General features: G+C 37.3%; 1 protein-coding gene across 1 annotated transcript in view; it reads left to right on the top strand.

Annotated features, from left to right (window-relative positions):
• Positions 1-1,456: 1,456 nt before the first annotated feature.
• Positions 1,457-26,333, top strand: part of NLP1 (nitrilase-like protein 1) — a 220,310-nt gene continuing 195,433 nt past the window's right edge. Inside the window, exon 1 of the mRNA XM_089448689.1 lies at positions 1,457-1,765. Within this exon, the coding sequence (XP_089304815.1) occupies positions 1,671-1,765 (95 nt within the window). The 5' untranslated portion in view covers positions 1,457-1,670. The remainder of the gene's footprint in view (positions 1,766-26,333) is intronic.

The raw sequence follows: 26,333 nt of genomic DNA, 5'->3' as shown, positions 1-26,333 counted from the left end.
CATCTAGAGGAATATACATATCACATTAAAATATATAAGATTCATTTTACCTTATAAATTAAAATAATGATTATGTAACTATATCTAGATTAATTAATAAGCACACAACAACTTTAATACTTAAAATAAAATCACAATTTAATAATATCTTTAACTATAAATATTCATATCCACTTTGCCATAAATATTATTAACTTATAAATAGATTTTGTTACAATATCATGGGCCAATACAATATGTTCAAAAACCATATCTCATTTCACAATAAAAACATTTTACAAATATTTTATTTGAATTTTATTTATAGCATTCTTTTGATTAAATCTAAAAGAAAAAAGATTGTAATTACTTTTAAAATATATTTACACCTTCTATTACATTAAAATATATAAGATATAAATAGTAGCCATAAATTAAGATCCATTTCACCGTATAAATTAAAATAATAATTTTCTAACCATATTTAAATTTCATTAATAAACACAAAAAACTTAATACTTACAGTATAACAAGATTTTTAACCATGGATATTCACCCTTACTTTACCATGGATATTATTAACCATACCATACCACGAGCCAGCCAATACGATGGCTCATCAATACCACATGCCCAAAAACCATCTCCATTTCACAATCAAAATAATACTTACAATATATCAAAATTTTTAACCATGAATACTCACCCACTTTACCATTGATATTATTGCCCATATCATATCATAGACCAATACCATGGTTCATTAATACCACATGCCCAAAAAACATCTTTCATTTTACAATCAAAACATTATTATTATTATTAATTTTTTTTTTTAATTACATTTTTGCGCCAAGAGACACTTTCTATTCCAGTGTAGAAGATATCTTATAATATCTTGTTATATTATATTATCTAAATATTTTGACTTGGTCAAATTATATAAAAATGAAAAAAAAAAAAAAAAAAAAATTATTAATTAAAATATTTTTACTTAGCAAAATCATATAAAAATAAAAAATAAATTAAAAAGAGGAAATTAATAATTAAACCGATAAAAGATGATCAAATTTTTAAGGTATAAACTTTTCTTCAAATTTTACACTAAAAAAATTTAACCCCTCTCATCATAATAAATCTCAAATTTAAAATACAAACCTTTTATTTTAAATTTTACACTAAACAAATTTACATCCAAACAAATTTAATCTTTTCACCTTCATAAACCTTTAATTAAAATAAATCTAAACCAATTTAAAGATTTCACTGTTCATCGTAAAAATCATAATTTTTTTTTGAATCTTAAATGCTTTTCCAAACAAAATCCTCAAATTAACCAATCATAAATAAATCAATAGCGAATGCTTGCATCGACTCCATGCCAACGTACTAAATGTCCAAAGCTAAAAACATATTAAAAATATCACACTACCAACAAACAAATATATTACCAATTTAAAAGGCATCTTTGAGTCTGTACTTCTCGCCTTTATCCGCTTTAACAGCGACAGGGTCGAGAGGAATTTACACTGATATTCCTACCCACGGTGTTCCACTCCATTGTAGGTTTATCTACTATAAATCCATGCCACAATAACATTGTCCGTTCAATAGAACACATATAACGTCAAATTCCTTAAAATCTGGTTCGTCCACCACAGTTCACGAGTTTGTCGTAGCTGTGTCTAGCAATGGCAGCTGTTGGAGGCGAGCGAAAGGTTGTGGTGTCGGCTCTGCAGTTTGCCTGCACAGATGACGTTAAAACAAATGTCGATCATTCTGAGAGGTAATTTATTTTTGCATATTTTTCGCTCCCTAAGACATTGATATTTGGATTCAAACGATTTCTATAATAGCATAATTGATCCCTCTTGGGATTCGAAACGTTGGTTCAAAAATGTTTACACCGTGGATTCTCCGATCAATTCAAAAGATGCGTGTTTCTTTGAATAGTCTTTCCGTGGGAAATATATAGAAGAATAGTCTGTATTTTGCATGTATCACACACAATTTCTATCATGGATCTCAATAGGTGAGCTAATACCTAAAACTCGTATAAATTTGGCGGTGACAGAGTATAGAAATCGACTAACCAGACGAGTCTAGGAACCCAAACTTATCTAGCTTCTGTAGGCGTACGCACACAGAGCAGATGGCATAAACAGTACACATAGTCATTACAATACCATCAAGATAGATACCCAAGCCCTGGTCGCATCTAAAATAGACCTTAAAAGTGGAAATGATGCAGCTATGCTTTTAATTGTAGAGGCTGCAGGGCACTGCTATACTCAACATTTCGTTTGGAAAAAGAATTAAGACCGAAGCCCTAGCAAGGGATAGGAAATATCCCCAAGAACACTTAATGTTCCTGGGGTGGACAGCACATCATTGCAAACGGGGCTAAGAGAGCTTGATTTGCAGACTGGTTTGATCTGGAATTCACTTTGGGCACTGTGTTTAGTATACCGGCCATAGTTTAATTTACCTAGTGCGGTCCATCCCCATTCAATTTCATATACAGAGGATACTGATTCACATTCACGGCCAAGGTGGTATCTACTATTAAAAAAAACAAATGGAATCCGACCTTTTGTGATCCATGCTCCTATTGACCATTCGGGCATCTCTAGAGGAGTTTGGTATCTGCGATCTTACAATAAAAGATCATCTGCCATTACCACCGATAGAGATAACGCTGGCCGCACTTTAGCAAAGGTTTTCATTAGTCAACTGGAGACAATCTTCTAGCCCTGTATATCTAATCAGAGATAACAAAAAAACAGCTCAAAACAGAAGCAGTGCAGAAGAAGAAATGAAACCAGGCCTTAGCCACTGGTGCAGATACATACAGATACATACTATAGAAAAAGACTCCATCTCCCCAGACCAAGAAAAAATACTCTTTCCTTTAAGCAAAGAGGAATTCTCAAGATATTTCAGTACAAAATTCTCCGTTTATCGCCCAGAAGTTATCCTTGCAGCTTGGGAACCATTGAAGTACAACCCTAACAAATAGCATTAACAATGAATAGAAATGAATACTTTAACCACAACAAGCAATATACTCTACGGAGATCATCGTGGGATAAAAGAAAGAGTTACAAAAGCCTTGTGAATTTCAAGTTCCTTAATTTCTCCCTTAATTATATGTGAAACTAATAAAGTTCCTTAATTTCTCCCTTAATTATATATGAAACTAATAAAGAAGGTACAGCAAGAAAAAATTAGGAGACTTTCATTTAAAGAAACATATAGATTTCTCATAAACATTTCAAAGAAAAACCCTAACAATCCCTGAAAAAATCATGTATTCAAGCATCTTTTAGAGTTATCCTTTCAAGCAAGTAAAGGGAAAGATGACACCTAACCTACAAAAGAAGCTTGTTGCAGTAGTATTTATCACATTAATGCATTGGTGGAATGTCCATTTATGCCTTCATTGAGCCATATTGCTGTGGTGGAAATTGCCTCAAAATAGAGTTCTCATATGAAAGGGTGTGGTGACAACAAGGATTCTAAGCCTTGGCAATGGAATGGAAAACAAAAGGCTCACAATCATGCATAGCAGATATCCTCAATGGAGGTTTTGCATTGAGTCATGGTAAAGTGATTGTGAAAGTGAGAGAAAAGGTCCATAATAAGCAAGTATGTCAGTGAAGCATAACTTCCTCTCACTCTTAGTGGTCATCTAAGATGTTAGGTGTTGTTATAGCAAAATCTAGCACCCTAGTGCTAGGTCGCACCAGCTCCCTCGCAATAACTGTTGAAACTTGAAATATGTAACTAGGTTCGGTCTTCATAATGACATGTGTAATCATGATTTTATATATTTAAGGAAAAGAGAAAAAAAAAATTATTATTGTTATTTCTTGAGGCATAGGTTTCATGCTCAAGGCTATTTGATTTACAGGTCAAACACCCATTGAATGCTTCTAGGGCTTGTCAAGGCTATTTGATTTATAGGTCAAGCACCCATTCAATGCTTCTAGGGCTTGTCATTGAGTCTACAAGTCAATTGAGTCATTGTCATGTATGGAAGACCCTTTGGGCATGTTAATATTATAAAAGTAAATATTATTTGAGTCAAAGATCCTCTAAGGCCAAGTCATGATGCTATAACAAGTTGATCTTCAAAGGATCACAAGTCAGCTTGCCAAGAGGGACAAGTCAACCTATTAGGGCACTCGAGGAAGATTATAAATAGGTGTACTTGGTGTCATTTAGAGGTAGATCAAATCATCATCAAGAAGTTTGATCATAAGACAAGAAGAGGTCTCCTACCAAGCGAAGAAGGGAAAGACAAGAAGAGAGTAATATCAAAGTATTTGAAGGACTGTTTTTGGGCTCTCTTTCCTCACATGTGCGAAGTTAGGGCATCATTTTTCTGTAGCAAGTACCAAATTGCAGCCACACGAGGAAGTCAAGGTTAGTCTTTAAAGAAGACTTCATTTGCAAGCTAAATTTCGTAGGAGAAGAAACTATCTCGAGCAAAGGAGAGGAAAAAGGAAAACACCACTTTCTCTCACACGTGCAGAAACTAGGGTTTCTTCAATAGCCGAAAATTATAGTCCTAGTTGCAGGTTTGAAGTTGAGATCGAAGCAGAGAGTTGCAGCAGTTGTGACGCTGGATTCTCTCATCCCCTATGTAGCAAAATTGGAGAAATCAAAAGACATCTATGATAAGCTGGTAGAATTATTCTCCGTAGGCATTGCAGGAGAAGTAATATCTTTGAGAACCGAGCTATATAAGATGAAGGTACCAAAGGAAGAAGGGATAACCTCATATCTTATGAGGGTGTCACAAATACGATACCAACTGCAACAGTTGGGGGAATAATGTCCAACAAAGAAATGACCAACGTGGTGCTAAATGCACCACCTGATGAATGGGGCAACTTTGTATCAAACATCTATGGAAAGAAGGAAGCCACCCCATTCAGTGAACTCTGGTCATTGTGTAAGATTGAAGAAACTAGGTTGAAGGCAAAAAGCGATGTAGGACCAAGCGAACAAGTTCAAGCATTTACTGCCATGGCTAGGAGAAAAGGAAAGTTTGGGAAGTTTGGTCCTCAGAAAAAGAAGAAGATTGATATGTCAAAGATCCAATGCTATGGCTGTCAGGAATATGGGCATTTCAAGAGAGATTGTTTGAAACTCAAGAAGGACAACAAGAAAAGGAAAGAAAGGAATGAAGCCCATGTCGTAGAAGAAGTGGAAGAACTTGAGAAGAAGAAATCAAAGGAGGAAGTGAAATACCTCTACTAGGACTGAGATAATCTCCTTCACTTTGTTCTCTTTAGTTTTTGTGAAAGATAGCGATCAAGGTAAAAAGCATTGTAAGTATGATAGGATGCATCGTATTAGGAGTTGGCATCATATTAGAAGCATACAATTGAAGTAAGAGATCGTGACATCATTATAGAATCTTGAAAGGATAGTTGAAGTAGAAGTCTACATGGATGTAGCGGTTATCATAGAAAGGAAGTAGCTCTTGGTAACCTCATTGAAAGCATAAGTAGTATATATGGTTGAAAGAAAGTCATCTAGCATGATAGAAGATAAACAGAATTCCTCATACATCATCATCATTATAAAGGAGCATTTGTAGGATGAGGATAATCAAGAACCTCCGTTGGAATTATCATTAGAAGGTTCACCTATACTTCGAAGAAGCAAGTGTCTCGCTGACTGTTCCATCTTGTGTAGGATCCATTGTATAGAAGGATGATGGTATGGTGACAAAGGAGTGCAACATGTCAAAATAGTTGAAGAACTTTCAAGCAAAGAAAGGAAGTTGCCGAAGGAAGTCTAGATGACCAAAAAAGGTGAAAAGAGGTATGTATATATTTGATAGATTAAGTCATGTCATCATATAGTTGCAGATAACATGGGTAAATGCTCTAATTCATGAGCATGATCGAAGAAAAAGGATCTCTTCCTTTGGAAAGATGCATGAAGGCATATGTTTTGAACTAGTTCACATATTTACAAGATGAAATCAACATAATATGTCCTCATATGGAATATGAGGTGGTTGACAAAGATGAAGGAACTATGTATAGAAGTTCTTGGGAACAATATGTGAAGAAAGGAAGAGGAGTTTGTGAGAAATGCAACTATGGTCACATAAGATAAGATAAGTGATCAACATCTGATGACTAAGAGAATTGGCTAAGACATCTCCATGGAGAAGGTATGAAGACTCTGATAAAGTCTGTAAAGGAAGGAGACCCTTGACATTGAATGTCTTGGAGATGTGTTTATGAATGTGTAGGATGTTGATGTTGCAAGCAAGCAGATGTCATGATGAAAGGCCATCATAAAAGGTAACTTTGATTTGATGTTCATTTTGATTTTTGAACAACATTTGGTTGGGTTGAAACAAGGCTACCAAAAGAGAGTTGTAGATGTCACCTACAACTGAGAATGGATGGAATATCTTGAAAGTAACATGACTTGGAAAAGATAGCTGGATGAAGAAAAGCCAGATGTGAACTAGAAGATCACTTTCTGATGAAGAGAAGGATGACATGACTGATATGGTTCGTGAAAGAAAGTGATGGATGGTCGATTCCCTACGAAGAAAACCTAGAAGATGAAGTCTCCATAATGATGAAGATGAAATTCATGACATCGAAAGGAGGAGCTCTACAAGCAGCGGAAGGTACCATGATCTCCACTAAAGAGCGAAGAGCTGCTGTTGGAAATAAGTCCCTAGTTAAGAGGGAGCTTGGAATCAAGTCCCTAGTCAAGAGGGCGCTTGGGCAAGTCCCTGGTTAAGAGGGAGCTTGGGTATATTCCTTTATAGGAATGAATATGTCTTCCCTAGTGAGAGGGAAAGATATACACATCGTTGTTGTCTTCATACGAAGAAAGAATGGAGGATTGGGCAAGCATATGAAGATTTATTCCGATACCCTTTTAGGATGTGGTAGGGCATCCAAGATGTAAGAGTAGTCGAAGAGGAAATTCCTTAAGGATGTGTTATTCCAAGATGGGAATTGTCCTAAAAGGACATACCTTGTGAACACCCAGGTGGGGTATGTGCCTTGAGAGACAATGATGACGGTATTTGTTAGTCATTTGTCTTGCCAACATTGTGGTCTGATCTTGTGGAGAGATAGAGCTGTTAGTCAAGGCCTTGCTACGTGACAATGCTGGTTGGTATGATGAGATGCTCTGGCCTAAGTTAAGGAAGTAGTTTATGAGATGCTTTGGCCTAAGCTAAGGAAGTAGTTTATAAGATGGCTTACCAATCCTACTCTTCTTATGAGAATTCTTCTGTTTGAGAATGTCCAAGTACCATGTATGGATTATGAATACCTCCCTAGTTAAGAGGGAGTGTTGAAATATGTAACTAGGTTCAGTCTTCATAATGACACGTGTAATCATGATTTTATATATTTAACGAAAAGAGAAATAAATTATTATTGTTATTTCGAGGCATGGGTTTCATGCTCAAGGCTATTTGATTTATAGGTCAAGTACCCATTGAGTGCTTCTAGGTCCTGTCATTGTGTCTACAAATCAATTGAGTCATTGTCATGTATGGAAGACCCTTTGGGCATGTTACATATTGTAAAAGTAAATATTATTTGAGTCAAAGATACTCCAAGGCCAAGTCATGATGCTACAAGAAGTCGACCTTCAAAGGATCACAAGTCGGCCTGTCGAGAGGGACAAGGATCACAAGTCAGCCTGTCGAGAGGGACAAGTCTACCTATCAGGGCACTCGAGGAAGACTATAAATAGGTGTACTCGACCTCATTCAAGGGCAAATCAAATCATCATCAAGAAGTTCGATAATAAGACAAGAAGAAGTCTCATACCAAGCGAAGAAGGGAAAGACAAGAAGAGAGGAAGATCGAAGTATTTGAAGGACTGTTTTTGGGCTCTCTTTCCTCACATGTGTGAAGTTAGGGCATCATTTTTCTGCAGCAAGTACCAAATTGCAGCCACACAAGGAAGCCAGGATTTGTCTTTAAAGAAATCTTCATTTGTAAGCCGAATTCCCTAGGAGAAGAAACTATCTCATGCGAAGGAGAGGAAAAAGGAAAAACACCACGTTCTCTCACATGTGTAGAAACTAGGGTTTTTTGCAATAGCTGAAAATTGCAGTCCCAATTGCAGGTTTGAAGTTGAGATCGAAGTAGAGAGTTGCAGCAGTTGTGAAGCTAGATTGACTTGGGTTGACCTTACTAGAAGAAAGTTCTTCAAAGGAGAAGTTTGACTTGGTCTTGGAGGGGTTTTGGTCAAGGGTCATAGGTCTTGGAATTCGTCATTTGAAGTTCTATAAAAAGAAAAGAATTCTTGTGGGTTTTCCTCTCAAGAGGAGAGGTTTTGGCCGTGGATGATCGCCTATATCTTGTGTCCTCTTGTCTCATTGTTCTTTATGATTTGGTAGCTGTTTGATGATAAGAACACTAATTATAATCAAGTGAAAGAAGAAGCAAATTGAGTTCAGTAAAAACACATCACAAGCAATTATCAAAGAAGAGAAATTATCTAATCTGCTACCCCTAGATTTCTCAACAATAATGGGATCCACCATCGCTGTCACCTTAGTAGCGAATTCCCCTGCTGTTTTGGGCGTAGATGTTATCCCAACAGGGGAGGCTTCCCCAACAAGGCTTAGGGGTTTAGATGACTAAGGGATCCCAGGTCAAATGGTTCTTTAAGGAGATTTCAAATTTTATGCCCAAGAATTCCCCTGCTGTTTTGGGCGTAGATGTTATCCCAACAGGGGAGGCTTCCCCAACAAGGCTTAGGGGTTTAGATGACTAAGGGATCCCAGGTCAAATGGTTCTTTAAGGAGATTTCAAATTTTATGCCCTAGAATAATCTTCAATAAAGTATTGCCTCTGTGTGGGATGAAGTAGCGAGGTCAAAGAAATGAGGGCTCAAGATAGGCTTTGGAGAATGCTCAAGTAGATTCCCAATCACATGCCACTCCAAATTTGATGATTTACAATAAAGTATAAAGTGATGGAGAATGGAGAATAAGTGCTTCGGCTCATTAATGCATTTATGGGCACATGGAGTCAGGCAAGGGGAAAGTCAATAGCTAAAGATCTTGGACGGATATGGAAAAGAGAGAGGAATAACTTGTCAATCTAACCCCAACGACTTTCCTAAAGTAGGAGACTTAAAGGTCATTGAAGGCAACCTAGTTTCCTTGATGGATGCTTGATGATAAATTTTGCATATGAAGAAAATAGAGATCATAAGAGATGTTGTAATTTTTAATATGGCACATGACAAACCCTAATCCAACAATTGTAGCAAAATGGAAGATAATACTCATAATAAAATAACACTATTCATCTAAGCATCACTTCGTTAATCCAAAGAAAGTTCCTCCATTCAAAGTGTATCTTCCCTAAGACAATTTGCCTCACTTGAAATATCCAAAGATTTACAAGAAAAAAATGCAGAAATTTCAGATAACTATGGGATTTCTCCCCCAAAACTCCATAGGAAAATGAGAGGAAGTGCACCTCTATTTATAGAGGAGGTGCTCAACTTCCTTCATAATAAAATAATAATTTTCTAAGCTAAAATTCCCTAAATTAGCTCAAGGAGGAGCAAAAGGCTTTCTCTACAAATTAATTGATCCTAAATAATCCAAATTTGGGCTTCCAAGGCCACATGTAAAAAATCTATGGGCATAAACCCTCTAAAAATGATTTTTTTTCCACAAATGAAGGGAAAATAAGGGGTGTTGGTGCAACGTCCAACATCCAAAGGCCCTTCAACTGCATGACTTGCTCAAGAAGTCTTCCAATCTGCTACCACAATGCCTCAAAATTTGGGCACACAGGGCCAAATGGTTTCTAGCATCTACAAATTTAATTATGTGATCTCCAAGGGTGCCCTTCAAGCCTACTTAAAGTCGCAACACCAACCTCCAAAGTGGACACACAAGGTGGGGTTTCAAGATGTGTTATCCAACCCCAAAGGTCACTGCAAATATCACAAATAATTTTTAAAAGATGGACCTGTGCCAGCCTTAAGGCATAATATAAAGGTCAGTTCCATTTAAGTCTTATTGAAAACCTCATTAATATATCCATGTTAATTTGGTAGCTCAGAGACAAATTCCCTCCTTTGAATAACCTTCCTAGACCCTCTTTGCCCTTGGAGCCCTTGGAAGAATTTAATTTGGTCAAGGAAAAATATATTTTTAATGTGAAAACCCAAATGTGCACAAAAGTTCAAATCGGCTTTAAAGACAAATTGGGTCTTCTCCAACGCCTATAAATACAAGTCAAGACTACCTCATTTGGACACACATCTCACACATCTCCCTCTCCACTCTTGATTGGTTTGTACATCTGAAATTGTAGGTCTTCTTCTCACACGTGTAAATGTTTGGAGACAAATCTTAAATTTTGCGTTGACTTCTGTTCGGGATAGTATGAATAGCTCGTCGACCATCTTTGACTTGCTTTGACCTGTTTTGGATCTATTTTTGTAGGTCGCATTCTTTGGCACAAAAATCGAGGATTTCTAGGTAGTTTGACTATAATTGACCACTGACTTTTGACCATAGGAAATTTAAATTTGACTGTGGACTTTCTATCCTTTGACTGTGGATTTTGGGACTGTTTTGACTGATCTTTGACCAGCTTGGAAGGTCGCATTGATTGGCAGTTTGACTAAGACTTTTGGAGGGCTATTGACCATTGACTTGAGGACTGGTTAGGGCATCATTTGCTGTTGTTGACTTTGACCAGATTTGACTTGGAACAAATTTGACTATTGGCTCATCATTTGGATATTGGTTGGTTGATTTTGTTGGATAGTCAAAGGATTGACTTTGACTCTTGATTGATGAATTGGAACATTGTATTCTCTCTACTGAACATTTTATGACAATCTAATAAGAAGAAGAATTTGAAAGGGTTTTCCCCCTTGTGGGGTTTTTCCCTGGTCTTTGACCAAATTTGGTGTCTCTTGTTATTGCTCTTGATTGTCTTCTACTGTCATTGCATTTACTATTCTATCTACAATTGCTATTTATCATTGGAAGATTAATTGATTGCTAATTGAAGAAAATAATTGGGATAAAGTGATTGTAACAACATAGAACAATGGAAAATTAACATGGTATCAGAGCTAAGGTGAAGACAAGCCCAAGGAGACAAGAGACGAGCAATCATATTTGGAAGAAGCTGAAGGAGCCTATTTGACTTGGTCAAGATGTCTACCTCTTACTTCAAGGATTCTGAGAAGTTGGGTGACTCATCAAACTTTGCTGCTTGGAAGATCAGGTTGGAAGTGATATTGGATGAAAATGATGTCTTGGAATATGTGGAAGGAACCGTATACCTTCGGAAAATGCTTTTGTTGCTGCCAAGAAAGGTGAGCTCAAAGCCAAGAAAATTCTCATTGATGGTTTGCAAGATCATTTACTTGTTTATGTTGGAAGCTTGAAGAAGTCTAAGGATATCTATGATAAGCTGGTTGGGATGTATGAGGTCAATAACTTGAATCATATCCTCTCCTTGAAGAATAAACTCAAGGAATTGAAGATAAACAAGGGGGAATTTGTGCAATCCTATGTCATGAGAAATGTTGCATGACCTGTACTCGTATAAGACTCTTCACGACATTGACTCGTCGACTCGTATAAGACTCGGGAACGACCCTTATAAGACTCGTCAAAATACAAAAAAACGTTAAAATATGGTAAATTTTAAGCACAAAAAAGAAACTAATGACAATTCCAATCCTTATAAGTTATAAAAACCACAATATATGCAATAATTCATAACATCATCTCATATCTATAAAAGTACAACATAACATATTCGATTTTTGTAAGAAAAACATTTAGATACTGAATAAGAAAAGGACTCATGATTCCATAATTAAAATAAAAAATGTCAGCGAGTTCAAAATTCAAATACATATGTCATAAATGATAAATGATTGTCTCATAACAATATTGAGTCTCATCACTCATGGATGACCACGCCTACAATAAGCCCTCGTGGAGCTAGTGCTAACATCGGAAGGTTGAAGCAACTGTGAGGCAAGTGTATTTGGAGTCTCCATTTGAGATGGCAAACTAGAGAGATCCTCAGTCTCTTCATCAAACCAACTCAAATCAGGGGCCTCCTCTTCCACAACCCAATCAAACTTTAAATCAATAGTACCCAATAAAATTGGATCTGTATCCTTTGGTTGCACTTGTTTTGTGAGCATTCGAAGGTTGTAGTAGATGAAAACCAACTTCTCCAACCTCTCATGCTCCAACCCGTTTCTCTTTTTGCTGAGGATGTTCTCAAACACCAACCAATTGCGTTCACAAGAAGAAGCACTGCAGGGTTGACTCAGAACTTTGATGGTGAATTCTTGTAATTGTGGTGCCTCAGTGCCACAATCTATCCACCAATGAGTTGTAAAAAAATAACAACAAAGATTATTAGTTTGCAATGCCAAACATATAAAAGAGAACTAGCAAAATTACAAGCTAAGTTCTAACAATTTGCACTTACAAGGCATTTTCTTGTCCTTGAGACGTTGGCTTGAGCTGAATCTGAACATGCTAGATGTTTCCTTGTACATATCTCGTTGTACGTTGATTTTGTCCTGTATATCTTGATCTGGGAACATCTTCTCAATGCATATCATGACACCTCTCATCACCTCGGGATCTCTTTGAATGCCAAACCCCTCATTATAGAATAAGCTCGGATTGAGATATGCTCCTGTTGCATGCAATGGTGAATGTAGTTGCCTGCCATATAGGGAGATATTTAGATTCATTTCCCTTATAGAAAGTCTTGATGGCCTCTTTGGCCCTGTTCATGCCCTCATAAATATATCCCATTGCAGGTTTCTCTCCATCCATCAATCTCGAGACTTTCACAAGGGGCTCATTGAAGCTGACAATCTCAATGACTTTGTCCCACAAACTATCACCAAAGATAGATGCTTTCACAGACAATGCTTTTGGTTTTGTGTTATCTTTCCAAAATACCCATTGTTGGCTACAAAACATTCTTCTCAAAGCTTGGTACTCATACAAAAGGCTTTGGAGGGAAAGAAAGTTTGTAGCAAATCGTGTGACAGCTGGGCGACTAAGCTCACCCCGTGTGAATTCCCTCATAAGGTTCAACACCCAAGCATGATTATAAATATACTTGGTAATTTGCTTGTATTCTTGCACAACATCTTGCACGCACTGCAACTTCCCAATGTCCTCTAGCATCAAGTCTATGCAATGGGCAGCACATGGAGTCCAAAAAATGGTGGGATATTTGGCACAAAGCAACCTACCAACAGCCACATAATTTGCTGCATTGTCTGTGATTAATTGGACAACATTTGTAACCCCAACTTCCTCCACCACATCAGTCAACAATGAAAAAATCAAATGTGCATCTTTTACATTTGCAAATGCATCAATGGATTTTAGGAACATGGTTAGGGCAAGCTACAACAAAATTTATTATTGTTCTACCCCTTTGGCCTGTCCACCCATTAGAGATAATTTTACAACCTATAAATTTCCATGAGATTTTAATGCTTTCCAATTGTTCCTTGACACACTCAAGCTCCTCATCTAGCTCTTTCACCCTAAGTGCATTATAAGATGGGGCTTTGTATCCGGGGCCAACACTTGCAGTGACATCCACCATGGGCTGATAAAAATAAGACTTTGCATGGTTGAATAAAAGACTATTATGGTACCAAAACCTCCTCATGGCCATATCTGCCTCCTTCCTCTTCTTTTCATTAAAAATATCCAAGGTTGGTCGAGATCCTGGAGTTGTATGAGGATTGAAGAAAGAAGAGGTTATACTCCTATTTGCCACAACACTTGAACATGAGTTACAAATACCTCAGCCACAAGCCCAAACATTAAAAAAAAATGCAAACATAAAAAAAATTTCCAAAAAAAAAACTAAATTGAATACAAAAAGATTACATGGAAAACATTCAAACAAGGTTCATGAAGCCTACTTGAAGCTAGGTCTAATCCGATGAAGCCTCCTTTAAGCCTCCTGTAGCCTCCTCCAAGAGCTCCTTCACTGTGCAATGGAGTCACTCAACACTCATACAAATTAGCCAAACACTCAAATGACAAGTGAATGACAAATGGAAGGGAGAGAGGTGCTTATAAAACATTTTCTTCCCTCCAATTTCCCTTTCCCTCCACCTCATTTCCAAAAAAGAAAAAAAAGGAAAAAAGAAATAAAAAATTAAACATTTTGTGCCTTTTGAGGCTTGACAGGTTCGATATGGGTCCTATAGAATATCCGTGGGTCTTATATGGGTAGACGGGTTCTATAAGATACCCGCTAAGTCCGAGTCTTAAATGCGGGTTCTATGCAAGTGACCCGGCTCAGTATAGGACCCGCTAAGACTCGCGGGTCTAATACGGGTCATGCTTCACTGGTCATGAAAATAGGAGTTGCCCAATCAATGTTTGGTTCAATGCACTAAGTTGCTAATTATGACTTTCAGACGAGTGGCGCATTTTCCTTGATTTTAGGCATGTGCGTTAGAAACCCTAACTAACCTAGATCTATATAATAGACGCTCCTAGAGCTCATTTGAACACTCGATCTTGGAGCTCTAGCCTTCCCAAGGAGATCAAGGAACCTTCGGTTGAGTTTGTGGCGCTTTTTTGGGTGAGTTTTCTTTTGTTGCTTTTTCTCGTTTCGCTTCTGTGAGCGTTGTTTTTCTTGTTTCTCTTCATAGTTGTTGGCGTTTTTTCTTATATTAGCTTGTACAAGTGTTGGTTCGGTTTGTCGTTCACATTTTACAAGTGTCGCATCAACTTCTTGTTTTTACCCGTTGGTGGTCGCCGTTTTGGCGACTCCCTATGCATGCTTGTTTTTCCTTTTGCATGTTGATCTTCACTGATCTATCTTTCCATAGTTAGATATGTAATCTTACTTGCACCATCACTCATATCTGCCACTTTCCCATCCTCTTCCCGAGAAGATTTGCTCCTTGGCCAATAGTTGTCATGATCAACTGGCAATTGCCCAACTCCAAGGCTCAAGCTTCATGCATGTCCTCTGAGACTGCGCAATGCGCAGTCCTGGCTTGCTCAACTGCGCATTGCATGTTTCTAGGGCTCAAGTCTCACCCTTGGCCATTGAGACAACACAGTGTGTGGTCTCTCCCTTAGTCTGCCCAGGCTGAGACTGCACATTGCGTAGTCTCTAGCCTCAAGCCTCACCCCTGATTGCTGAGACTATGCAATGCATAGTTCATGAGGCTAGTCTCTTTCCTAAGTTCAGAAATTGCACAGTTTTTGTTTAAAATAATACCAAGGAGAGGTGTTACTAGGCATTTATCCCTTTTAGCCTAGTAAATGCATTACTGACTTTTAACTTGGTGACATTTATAGGTTATATTAATGTCATGGATGGAAGAGATACTTAAAAGTGTTGTACCATGTACTTTTCTAATATTAAAGTCACTTGCACTTTATAAAGTGACTTTATGTGTAAAGTACTAAGTTCACTTTTCTAATATTAAAGCGAGTGAGAAAATTAAAAAAATGTATACAACTTGAAAAAGGTACTAGGAGGCATTTAAGTAATGGGGCCAATGTATGAGGGGGGTCATTTGGGAAAAGTGATCTCAACCACACATCTTGAGATTTGGAGATTAAATCTCAACCATTGAATCCTAGGGTTAGGGATTCAATCTTTTCCAAAAGACAAAAGGAGAAAAGGGAGGCCCATTCCTCACTTTACACTTGAGAGAAGGAGAAGAGAAGAGGAGAGGAGAATTTCAAGGAGAGTTTGCAGCTTGAGGAGGAGAGCTTGAATTCCTAGGAAAAGGAGGCAGCTACACTAGCGCAGAAATCGAGGAGCAAGGCAGCCATAAAGGAGCATAAAAATTGAGGTAGAGAGGCACGAATTTCGAGGCTATGGGCTGCACGATTTCTGAGGAGTTAGCTGCATGCATTCCGAGAATTCCGGGCATGAAATTCGGAGAAGGGACAACACAAAAATTGAGGCATAGTCAGCGCATATTTCATTTACAACACACATTTAGAGGCAGTTGTGGCACAGAAATCGAGACAAACAACACAAAAATTGAGGCTGTTTATGCACAAATTTCGAGGCTGTTTTGGGCACAAAAATCAAGGCTGTTGCAGCACAGATTTCAAGGCTGTTTTCTGAGCACAGAAATCAAGGAGCCAACCTGTGGATGAGTGCAGAAATTTCTGGGCATGAAATTTTGTAAATCTGGAAATTATTTCAGTGGGCACAAATTTCTAGAAATTGCATTTAAAGCTTCAGCTAAAGGGAGATAAGTATTGTGGTTATTTTTATGTACTTAGACTAATTTCTCAAGCAATAAAATCCTCCTTTAAAGACCAGTTTTCCCCAAAAGGTTGTGGGGTTTTTCCGGGGTTACCTTGAATGCTGTCTCATGCTTGAATGCTTGCATAAATTTTAATTTAATTACTTCTGTTAGGAAATGGGAAAAAAATAGTAGAAACACTCATTAAATGTTTACAATGAATGCATACTGAAAATTATATCAGCATGACAAAACATGTGGGTTGGATCAAATAAACACTTGCAAATTTATAAACCGGGGTTGGGGTGTAGATCATTAAATTTCTACACGGTATCAGAGTTTAGTTGAGCCAAGTTGAGGCTCATATCTACATTTACAGTCAGCTGATAAAATGGGCAACAAGCTACCAAAGTCTTCAAACAATGAACGATACCTTTGAAACTTTGCCAGAAACCCAAAGAGTTCAACAGTTTAGAGGGAGAGTGGTTCTAGCGTCCAATTTTGCTTCATTTGGTTGGTTGTGGGGTCATCGCTACTGGGTTGAGAGTAGAGAACAGATTGGTGGGGCCTGAAAATTTTGGCCCATGGAAGGAGAGGATCATGCTTTGTCATGTACCTCTTCTAGACCAATGTTTTTTTTAATGACTATACATATAAGTTTATCTGATACAAAGGAAATCATGTTATCTATATTTGTTGTCAGTTACCTCATAAGAGTTCAACATTTCTTCCCTTCATATTTCATCCTTTCTTAAGATCTCTATAAGTATAAATTGCATTCCATTAAGCTATGTCCTTGGATAGATTATCTCTACAGGCATTAGTTGTATTTTATTAAGCTATGTCTTTGGATAGACTATGCATAGCAATTGTACAACTCATAATTTAACTCTAATCTTCCATTAGTCTGTTCCTATCCCTAAGACATAGGTTATCAATTCCTAGCCCAATAAATCTTCCTAGGCATGTTGGAGTGCCCTTAATGACTTCAAAGTATCTGACTAGTTTCCCGTGGAAGGGGCAAGGCAGCTGTACAAAAGTCAAATGGGTATTTACATGTATATAAAAGGTGACCTTGAAAATAATTTCATATAGAATAATCAAAGTATTTTTCGAAGAATCCTCGAGAACCATCTTTATTGCGCCAAGATTTTCCCAAGGTCTTCATCCATAGTCCACTGTTGAATGCCTTGCTAGCCATCTAGAGTATGTATGACATAAATCCCATGTCATTGATAACCCAATACCTAAGAACCAAAACATCTGAATTGGTACCAGTACAACTATTTGGCGCAATGGTTGGAGGTTGTGTCAACATGGATTACTTGGCAGAGACCACTGTGTAGTTCGTTTATGCACTTTTTATCACACATTTTTGGTTTCTACGTTCCCAACCCGTGGATCTATGTCATCACCTAATTGGGGAAGCGGTGGCTACGCTCATTCAGAATACCTCATTGCCAAATGACACCCTTCCATTTGCATGCTGATAGGACGGTCATACCTTTCTCAATCAACTTACTACACGAATTGTTGACTAGTCCGAAATATAAGTTATGCTGCCCTCCTTCGCATGCACTATCACGGTTGATCGGGCCTTTGTTGGATTAACTACCCACAGGGAAACTATTCTCAGTATAACTTGTTGGGCTCGAGGCCAAATCTCCAAGTCCTCATTACGTGTTATGTAATATCATCGTAGTCCATCCACAATGGGGATTACAACAAAGTTCGACACACAAGGCACCACACCAAGGGAGGATTGCTTTGATACCATATCTTGTCATGTACCGTCCCTCTTAGCTTCATTATTGAATTCCAGTATATCGGGAATTTTCAAATTATTGCTTTCACACAGATATGTGGGTTTAAGCACATGTCTTTACGCCGTCAGGTTTTAGATCCAAAGCCCGTCCTAATTACAAAAAAGCTAACCCAATCAACGGAGAGAAGTGAATCCACCCAACACTATCAGCTAACTCTTCTCAGACGAACAAACAAAACAGAGTGATTTTTTTCTATTATGGGTTGAACCCAAAATCTAGTTGTTGGGTTTATTCGTATTTTCTGTATAGTTTCCCTGGTAATTTCAGAAGGGATACACAACTTTCTCTAGCTAAATAATCCCCCTACATATCCAGTATCGGTTCACATAAATCAACGAATTCAGTCCATCTCTTTTTCCTAGTGGAACGCACTCACTTGCTGAAGAAATTGAAGGGATTGTCAAAACGAAGAAGATACTTCACATGGTTCCCTCACAAAAGAGGGTAAAATCCGATGCCAATAAACTTAGATAGAATAACATAATGGATGTAGGTAGTCTTTACACTAAGAAGCTACTAATCGATCCATTGGCTAAATGATCGTGTTGATCTCGAATATGTGTAGCCTCCGTGTTCAGATTTACAATGCAAAGGAAAGATGAAGCTAAAAATACGTTGTCAATGTGAAAATCTAGATAAACATTATCCAATTGAATTTTTTTCGGAGGTAGAATATTCCACAAAATGTAACTGCTTTTGAAATCGTACATTCATTAGTTGGTAGGATTAGTGGATGAGGCAAGCAAAAGGAGCAACTTTGTGGATCGAAAAGGAAAACAACAGTCATAAATGTGATTTTCTTCGTCAATCAAATTTGAAAGGGGATGTTGTGCTTTAAATTTACCAATAAAACACCCTTACTTAAGCAGACATAATAGAGCGTGTCGTAGAGCTCAATGGCACAAGGTTTTCTGTAAGGCTCTTGAGCTATATGACCAGCAATAACTCACTTCGAGGGCAATTATCGAAGAAGGCAATTGTCGCAAAAGGTGTGAATATCTATCAAATAGAACAATAGGTTTGGTAACACCAGCGCCTTGGATGTATTCCTGAAGTGTCACGGCTTCTCAGCTATTCAAGTTGGTGTTGAACGACACAGCTCTGAGTCAATCTGTAATTGATAGAGTAACAAACACAATAGAGGGAAGTGACTTTTAATTTGACTTTCATCAATTCATTGTTATATTGCAAACCATATTGCACGGGGCCAAAAACTTTGCCACACTCTGTATAGCAGAATATAATTTAAGCATCAACAACTTGGAAGAATTTCCACAGACCGTGTCATATACACTGCCAAGAGAAACAACAATGGTTATCTATAGTTTTTGATTAAACATATATTCAATAGGGTAATATTTGGTTGCAAACCTCCAATGATAAAAGACTTCATTCGTCCTATATATATTATAAACATACTATTTCAAGATTTTTCAAATCTCGAATCACCTAGACATGCTTGCCAAATAATACAAGGTAGACATACATGAAATATTGTGAGCAATTCTTTATGCGGGAAATTTAACTGCTTGCATATAACCTACTTCAACAACATTTGCAAGTATGATCTCTATATCCATTCATACCAAAATTGCTTGTAACGAATTTCGGTATCCGAATGCTCCATTCACCAATTGTGTTTAAGGTTTTGTAAGCCCAAGAGACTATACCAATGGAATATATAGATTGCAAATCACTTCCAACACTTGTCTTTCCTTCCTCCATTTTAACATTATATTCATGGGCTTTTTGTTTGTAATACTCTTAATCTAGCTACTTAAATCGGGCCGCGGTCTCGAGGCTACATGGAGGAACAAGATGTTTATTATTTATGCTAGATACTCGTTGTGACACAGTGCTAACAAAAGATCAACCATCATTTGGGTTTTTAATACGGAGTTATACCTTACTTCCAACTAACAATTCTCCTGTTCCTGCTGCGGCCTAGTAAATTTCTGCAGCCAAGTACAGTAATGTCCTTCACCAGCAAACAGTTGACGAGAATTGAGCGGTGGAATTTCCCATAGAATCTTGGGTAAGAAAGGATCATTAATGTTATAAAGCTTTGGAATAGATCCTAGCCTCCGTAGGAGAGTATTCAATACAATGATCCTCCATATACCTGGTGCTCGTGCCCTTGAACTTCCTTCTTGAGGTTTGAGCTACCAGAATTCCAATTTGTCTCTATGTTTACCGGAATAAAACATGAGTCATGACTCTATTTTAAGTCAACAATTGTTTTCATCCAACCACTTTCTTTCATATTCATTATGGGTGTAGTATCTTAAAAATTGAATGGATTAATACTATACCCAAGTAAGTTCATCGTAAGGCTAATATGGTAGCCTTTACAATACCCTTGAAACCTCTCTATTTACCGTAAACATTATTTTGAATATAGGGAAATATGTGTGATTAAACTATCACAGTGGTGATAATCATCCACACCAGGTTACTTATACATCTAAGTTATCATTCAAGTGTTCCATTGAATACCTTTATGTTCTTTCATTCACTTTAGCAAGTTGCATGCATAGCCATTATTAACAGTTTATGCGCATATATACATAAGATCTGCATAACATTTATTCTACACAATAATCATATTATCAATTCTCAATTAAACAAGAAATCTTACAACTACCTTCCAAACAATTTCAGCATCTATTCAATGTTTTATGCATTACCAACTTAAATAAAAACAACAGACAATCTAACCATGGGGTAAGAGCAACATTGGGAAGCTGACACCATTTTCCACCCAACCTAGAATTGATTTCCTCTAGTTGACCCCGGAGATGAGATCTCCTTGCTAGGAATCAATGATCCCCTTCTCAAGTATTAAAATACTTGTCTTTCATGATAATGTTTCCTTTTAGCAGCATCCCACTTTTGTGGATATTCTTATCCATTTGTCTAGGCTTTTCCATAAAAGCCCGCCTTTCTCTCCCGCAGTGCTTTTAGGCTTTTTCTAAGCTTAGCATCTTTCCCCAGCTAAGCAACTTAATGGATCTCTCTCCCATCCATTAAGCTTATCTAGAATTTTATTCTAGATTACTTATCATGAATTTATATCAAATCTCATTTATTAATGAGCTTTTATCTTTAATTTATTTGGAAAGAGTCTCGTTTTCAGGTGTCTCATTCCCAACTACATACTCATTTATTTACTTAATAATAAACAATCCATTTACGTACTCAATTCAATATTTTTCTTTGGCTTTTCCGCCATTCTTTCTAACTCAAACCAGTCTAACCAGAGCGGTTTTACTGCAACGGAGGGATATTACATGGTTTTACAAGAGGATGTGGAAGTGTGGGATATTGTACGAGCAGTTGTACAACTGCCCACTGATCCAGCTCTATTGGTGAGTTTACTAAGAAAAATGTGAAAGCAAAGAGGATCCTTGTAGATGCCATCAAGGATTATCTGTTCCCTCATGTTTCAAGAATGACATATGCGTATCTGTTCCTTTTTTTTAATTCCGACTGTCAAATAATGATTAAAATGATAGGTTTGTGCCTGCCTTCTCAGGTCAGCTTGGACTTTACTGTCGTATTATGTGTATCACAACCGATCTTGCTCTTTTCCGATTTAATCATTCCAATGCATAACCAATTCCTTTCAAATCTGATCTAGTTATTAATCATTTCTATCTTGCAGTTGCAGGTGGACATAGGTTCTAATGTTGAACCTATGCTCTGATACCACTTGCCATGTACATCTTCTAGACTAGTCTTTTTTTATTTATGACTATACATATAAGTTTATTTGATACGAAGGAAATCATTTTATATATATTTGTTGTCAATTACCTCATAAGAGTTCAACATTTCTTCCCTTCATATTTCATCCTTTCTTAAGATCTCTATAAGTATAAATTGCATTCCATTAAGCTATGTCCTTGGATAGATTATCTCTACAGGCATTGGTTGTATTTTATTAAGCTATGTCCTTGGATAGACTATGCATAGCAATCGTACAACTCATGATTTAACTCTAATCTTCCATTAGTCTGTTCCTATCCCTAAGACATAGGTTACCAATTCCTAGCCCAATAAATATTCCTAGCCATGTTGGAGTGCCCTTAATGACTTCCAAGTATCTGACCAGTTTCTCGTGGAAGGGGCAAGGCAACTGTACAAAATTCAAATGGGTATTTACATGTATATAAAAGGTGACCCTGAAAATGATTTCATATAGAATAATCGAAGGATTTTTCGAGGAATCCTTGAATACCATTTTTATGGTGCCAAGATTTTCCCAAGGTGTTCATCCATAGTCCACCATTGAATCCCTTGCTAGCTATCTAAAGTATGTATGATATAAATCCCACGACATCGATAACCTGATAATTAAGAATCAGAACATCTAGATTATTACCAGTACAACTATTTGGCGCGATGGTTGGAGGTTGTGTCAACATGGATTACTTGGCAGAGAGCACTGTGTAGTTCATTTATGCACATTTTGTCACACAATATTGGTGTCCACGTTCCCAACCCGTTGATCTATGTCATCACCTTGTTGGGAAGTGGTGGCTACGCTCATTCTGAATACCACATTGGCAAATGACATCCTTCCATTTGCAGGCTGAAAGGACGGTCATACATTTCTCGGTCAACTTACTACATGAATTATTGACTAGTCCAGAATATAAGTTATGTTTCCCTCCTTTGAATGCACTATTATGGTTGATCGGGGATTTTTTGGATTAAATACCCATGGGGAAACTATTCTCAATATAAATTGTTGGGATCAAGGCCAAAGCTCCATGTCCTCATTACCTGATATGTAATATCATCAAAGTCCACCCACAATGTAGATTACAACGCAGTTCGACACACAATGTACCACACAAAGGGAGGATTTCTCTTCTACCATATCTTGTCATGAACCGTCCCTCTTAGCTTCATTATTGAATTTCTCTATACCGAGAATTTTCAAATTATCGCTTTTACACAGATATGTGGGTTTAGGCACACGCCTTTATGCCATTAGGGTTTTGATCCAAAACCCATCCTAATTACAAAAAATAACCCTAATCAATGGAGAGAAGAGAATCCACCCAACACTATCAGCTAACCCTTCTCAGACCAACAAACAAAACCAAGTGAAATTTTTCTATTATGGGTTGATCGTGAAATCTAGTTGCTAGGTTTATTTGTATTTTCTGTATAGTTTCCCCGGTAATTTCAGAAGTGGGATACACCACTTTCTCTAGCTAAATAATCCCCCGACATATGCAGTATCGGTTCACATAAATCAACGCATTTAGTCCATCTCTTTTTCCTAATGGAACGCACTCACCTGCTGAAGAATTCGAAGGGATTGTCTAAATGAAGAAGATACTTCACATGGTTCCCTCACAAAAGAGGGCAAAACCCGATGCCAATAAACTTAGATAGAATAACATAATGGATGTGGGTAGTCTTTACACTGAAGAAGCTACAAATCGATCAATTGGCTAAACGATTGTGTCGATCTCGAATATGCGTAACCCCCGTGTTCAGATTTACAACGCAAAGGAAAGATGAAACTAAAAATACATTGTTAATGTGAAAATTTGGATAAACATTATCCAATTGAATTCTTCCCGGAGGTAGAATATTCTGCAGAATGTAACTGCTTTTGAAATCGAAAATTCATTAGTTGGTAGGATTAATGGATGAGGCAAGCAAAAGGAGCGACATTGCGGATCGAAAAGGGGATGTTGTGCTTTAAATTTACCAATAAAACACGCTTACTAAAGCAAACATAATAGAGCTTGCTGTAGAGCTCAATGGCGCAAGGTTTTTTGTAAGGCTCCTAAGCTATATGACCAACGATAACTCACTTCGAGGGCAATTGTCGAAGAAGGCAATTGTCGTAGAAGGCATGAATATATATCAAATAGAACAATAGGTTTGGTAACACCAGCGCCTTGGATGTCTTTCTGGAGTGTCACGACTTCTTAACTATTCGAGCTAGTGTTGAGTGACACCTCTTTGAGTCAATCTGCAATTGATAGAGTAACAAGCACAGCAGAGGGAAGCAACTTTTAATTTGACTTTCATCAATTCATTGTTATATTGCAAACCATATTGCATGGGGCTAGAAACCTTGCCACACTCTGTATAGCAGAATATAATTTAAGCATCAACAACTTGGAAGAATTTCCACAGATCATGTCATATACACTGCCAAGAGGAACAACAATGGTTATATATATTTTTTGATTAAACATATATTCAACAGACTAATATTTGGTTGCAAACCTCCAATGATAAAAGATTTCATTCGTCCTATATATATTATAACATACTATTTCAAGATTTTCCGAATCTCGAATCACCTAGACATGCTTGCCAAATAATACAAGATAAATATTGTGAGCAATTCTTTATGTGGGAACTTAACTGCTTGCATATAGCCTACTTCAACAACATTTGCAAGTATGATCTCTATATTCATACCAAAATCGCTTGTAACAAATTTCGGTATCTGAATGCTCCATTCACCAATTGTGTTTAAGGTTTTGTAAGCCCAAGAGACTATACCAATGGAATATATAGATTGCAAATCACTTCCAACACTTGTCTCTCCTTCCTCCATTTTAACATTATATTCAACAATTGTTTTCATCCAACCACTTTCTTTCATATTCATTATGGGTCTAGTATCTTAAAAATTAAATGGATTAATACCATACCCAAGTAAGTTCATCGTAAGGCTAATCTAGTAGCCTTTACCATACCCTTGAAACCTCGCTGTTTATCGTAAACACGGTTTTGAATATAGGGAAATATGTGTGATTAAACTATCACAATGGCGATAGTCATCTGCACCAGGTTACCTATATATCTAAGTTATCATTCAAGTGTTCCATTGAATACCTTTATGTTCCTTCATTCACTTTAGCAAGTTGCATGCATAGCCATTATTAACAGTTTATGCACATCTATACATAAGATCTACATACCATTAATTCTATACTATAATCATATTATCAATTCTCAATTAAACAAGAAATCTTACAGCTACCTTCCAAACAATTTCAGCATCTATTTGAAGTTTTATGCATTACTAACTTAAATAAAAACAACAGACAGTCTAACCAAAAATCAATGGGGTAAGAGCAACATTGGGAAGTTGACACCATTTTCCACCCAACCTAGAACTGATTGCCTCTAGTTCACCCTTGAGTAGAGAGATCCTTGCCATGAATCAATGATCCTCCATTGATCCCCTTCTCAAGTATTAAAATACTTCTTTCATGATAATGTTTCCTTTTAGTGGCATCCCGCTTTTGTGGATATTCTTATCCATTTGCCTAGGCTTTTCCATAAAGACTCGCCTTTCTCTCCCGTGGTACTTTTAGGCTTTTTCTAAGCTTAGCATGTTTCCCCAGCTAAGCAACTTAATGGATCTCTCTCCCATCCATTAAGCTTATCTAGAATTTTATTCTAGATTACTTATCATGAATTTATATCAAATCTCATTTATTTATGAGCTTTTATCTTTAATTTATTTGGCACGAGTCTCGTTTTCACGTGTCTCATTCCCAACTACATACTCCTCATTTATTTACTTAATAATAAACAATCCATTTACATACTCAATTCAATATTCTTCTTTGGCTTTTCCGCCATTCTTTCTAACCCAAACCAGACTAACCAGAGTGGTTTTACTGCAACGGAGGGATATTACATGCTTTTACAAAAGGATGTGGAAGTGTGGGATATTGTACAAGCAGTTGTACAACTGCCCACTGATCTAGCTCCATTGGTAGAGTTTACTAAGAAAAATGTGAAAGCAAAGAGGATCCTTGTAGATGCCATCAAGGATTATCTGTTCCCTCATGTTTCAGGAATGACATATGCATATCAGATGTGGGAGTCCTTAGTATCTTTGCACCAGAGTTCTAATGAGAACAGGAAGATGGTGTTGAGAGAAAAATTACGCAACACCAAGATGACCAAGACCGACAATGTTACATCTTTCCTCACCAGAGTCTCACAGGTGAAAGATGAGTTGGCTGCTGTTGGAGAGACTATTTTAGAGGAACAGTTGGTTCGCATTGCTTTAGAGGGGTTCATCGAGAAGTGGGATAGTTTTATCCACAACTTGGTGGCTAGAGAGCATTTTCCTGGATGGAGGAGGATGTGGGATGATTTCCTTCAGGAGGAGATCAGGAGAAGCATGCGCAGTGGCAGCAAGAGTGGTGGGGGAGGTGAAGAGGAGAATGTTGCTCTTGCGACAAA

The sequence above is a fragment of the Pinus tabuliformis genome, chromosome X (genome assembly GCF_031772625.1).
Source record: "Pinus tabuliformis cultivar Carrire ecotype Pingquan chromosome X, CPIR1, whole genome shotgun sequence".
NCBI lineage: Eukaryota > Viridiplantae > Streptophyta > Pinopsida > Pinales > Pinaceae > Pinus > Pinus tabuliformis.
Note: the sequence above shows the minus strand (reverse complement) of the source record. Positions and strands in the feature narration are given on the sequence as shown.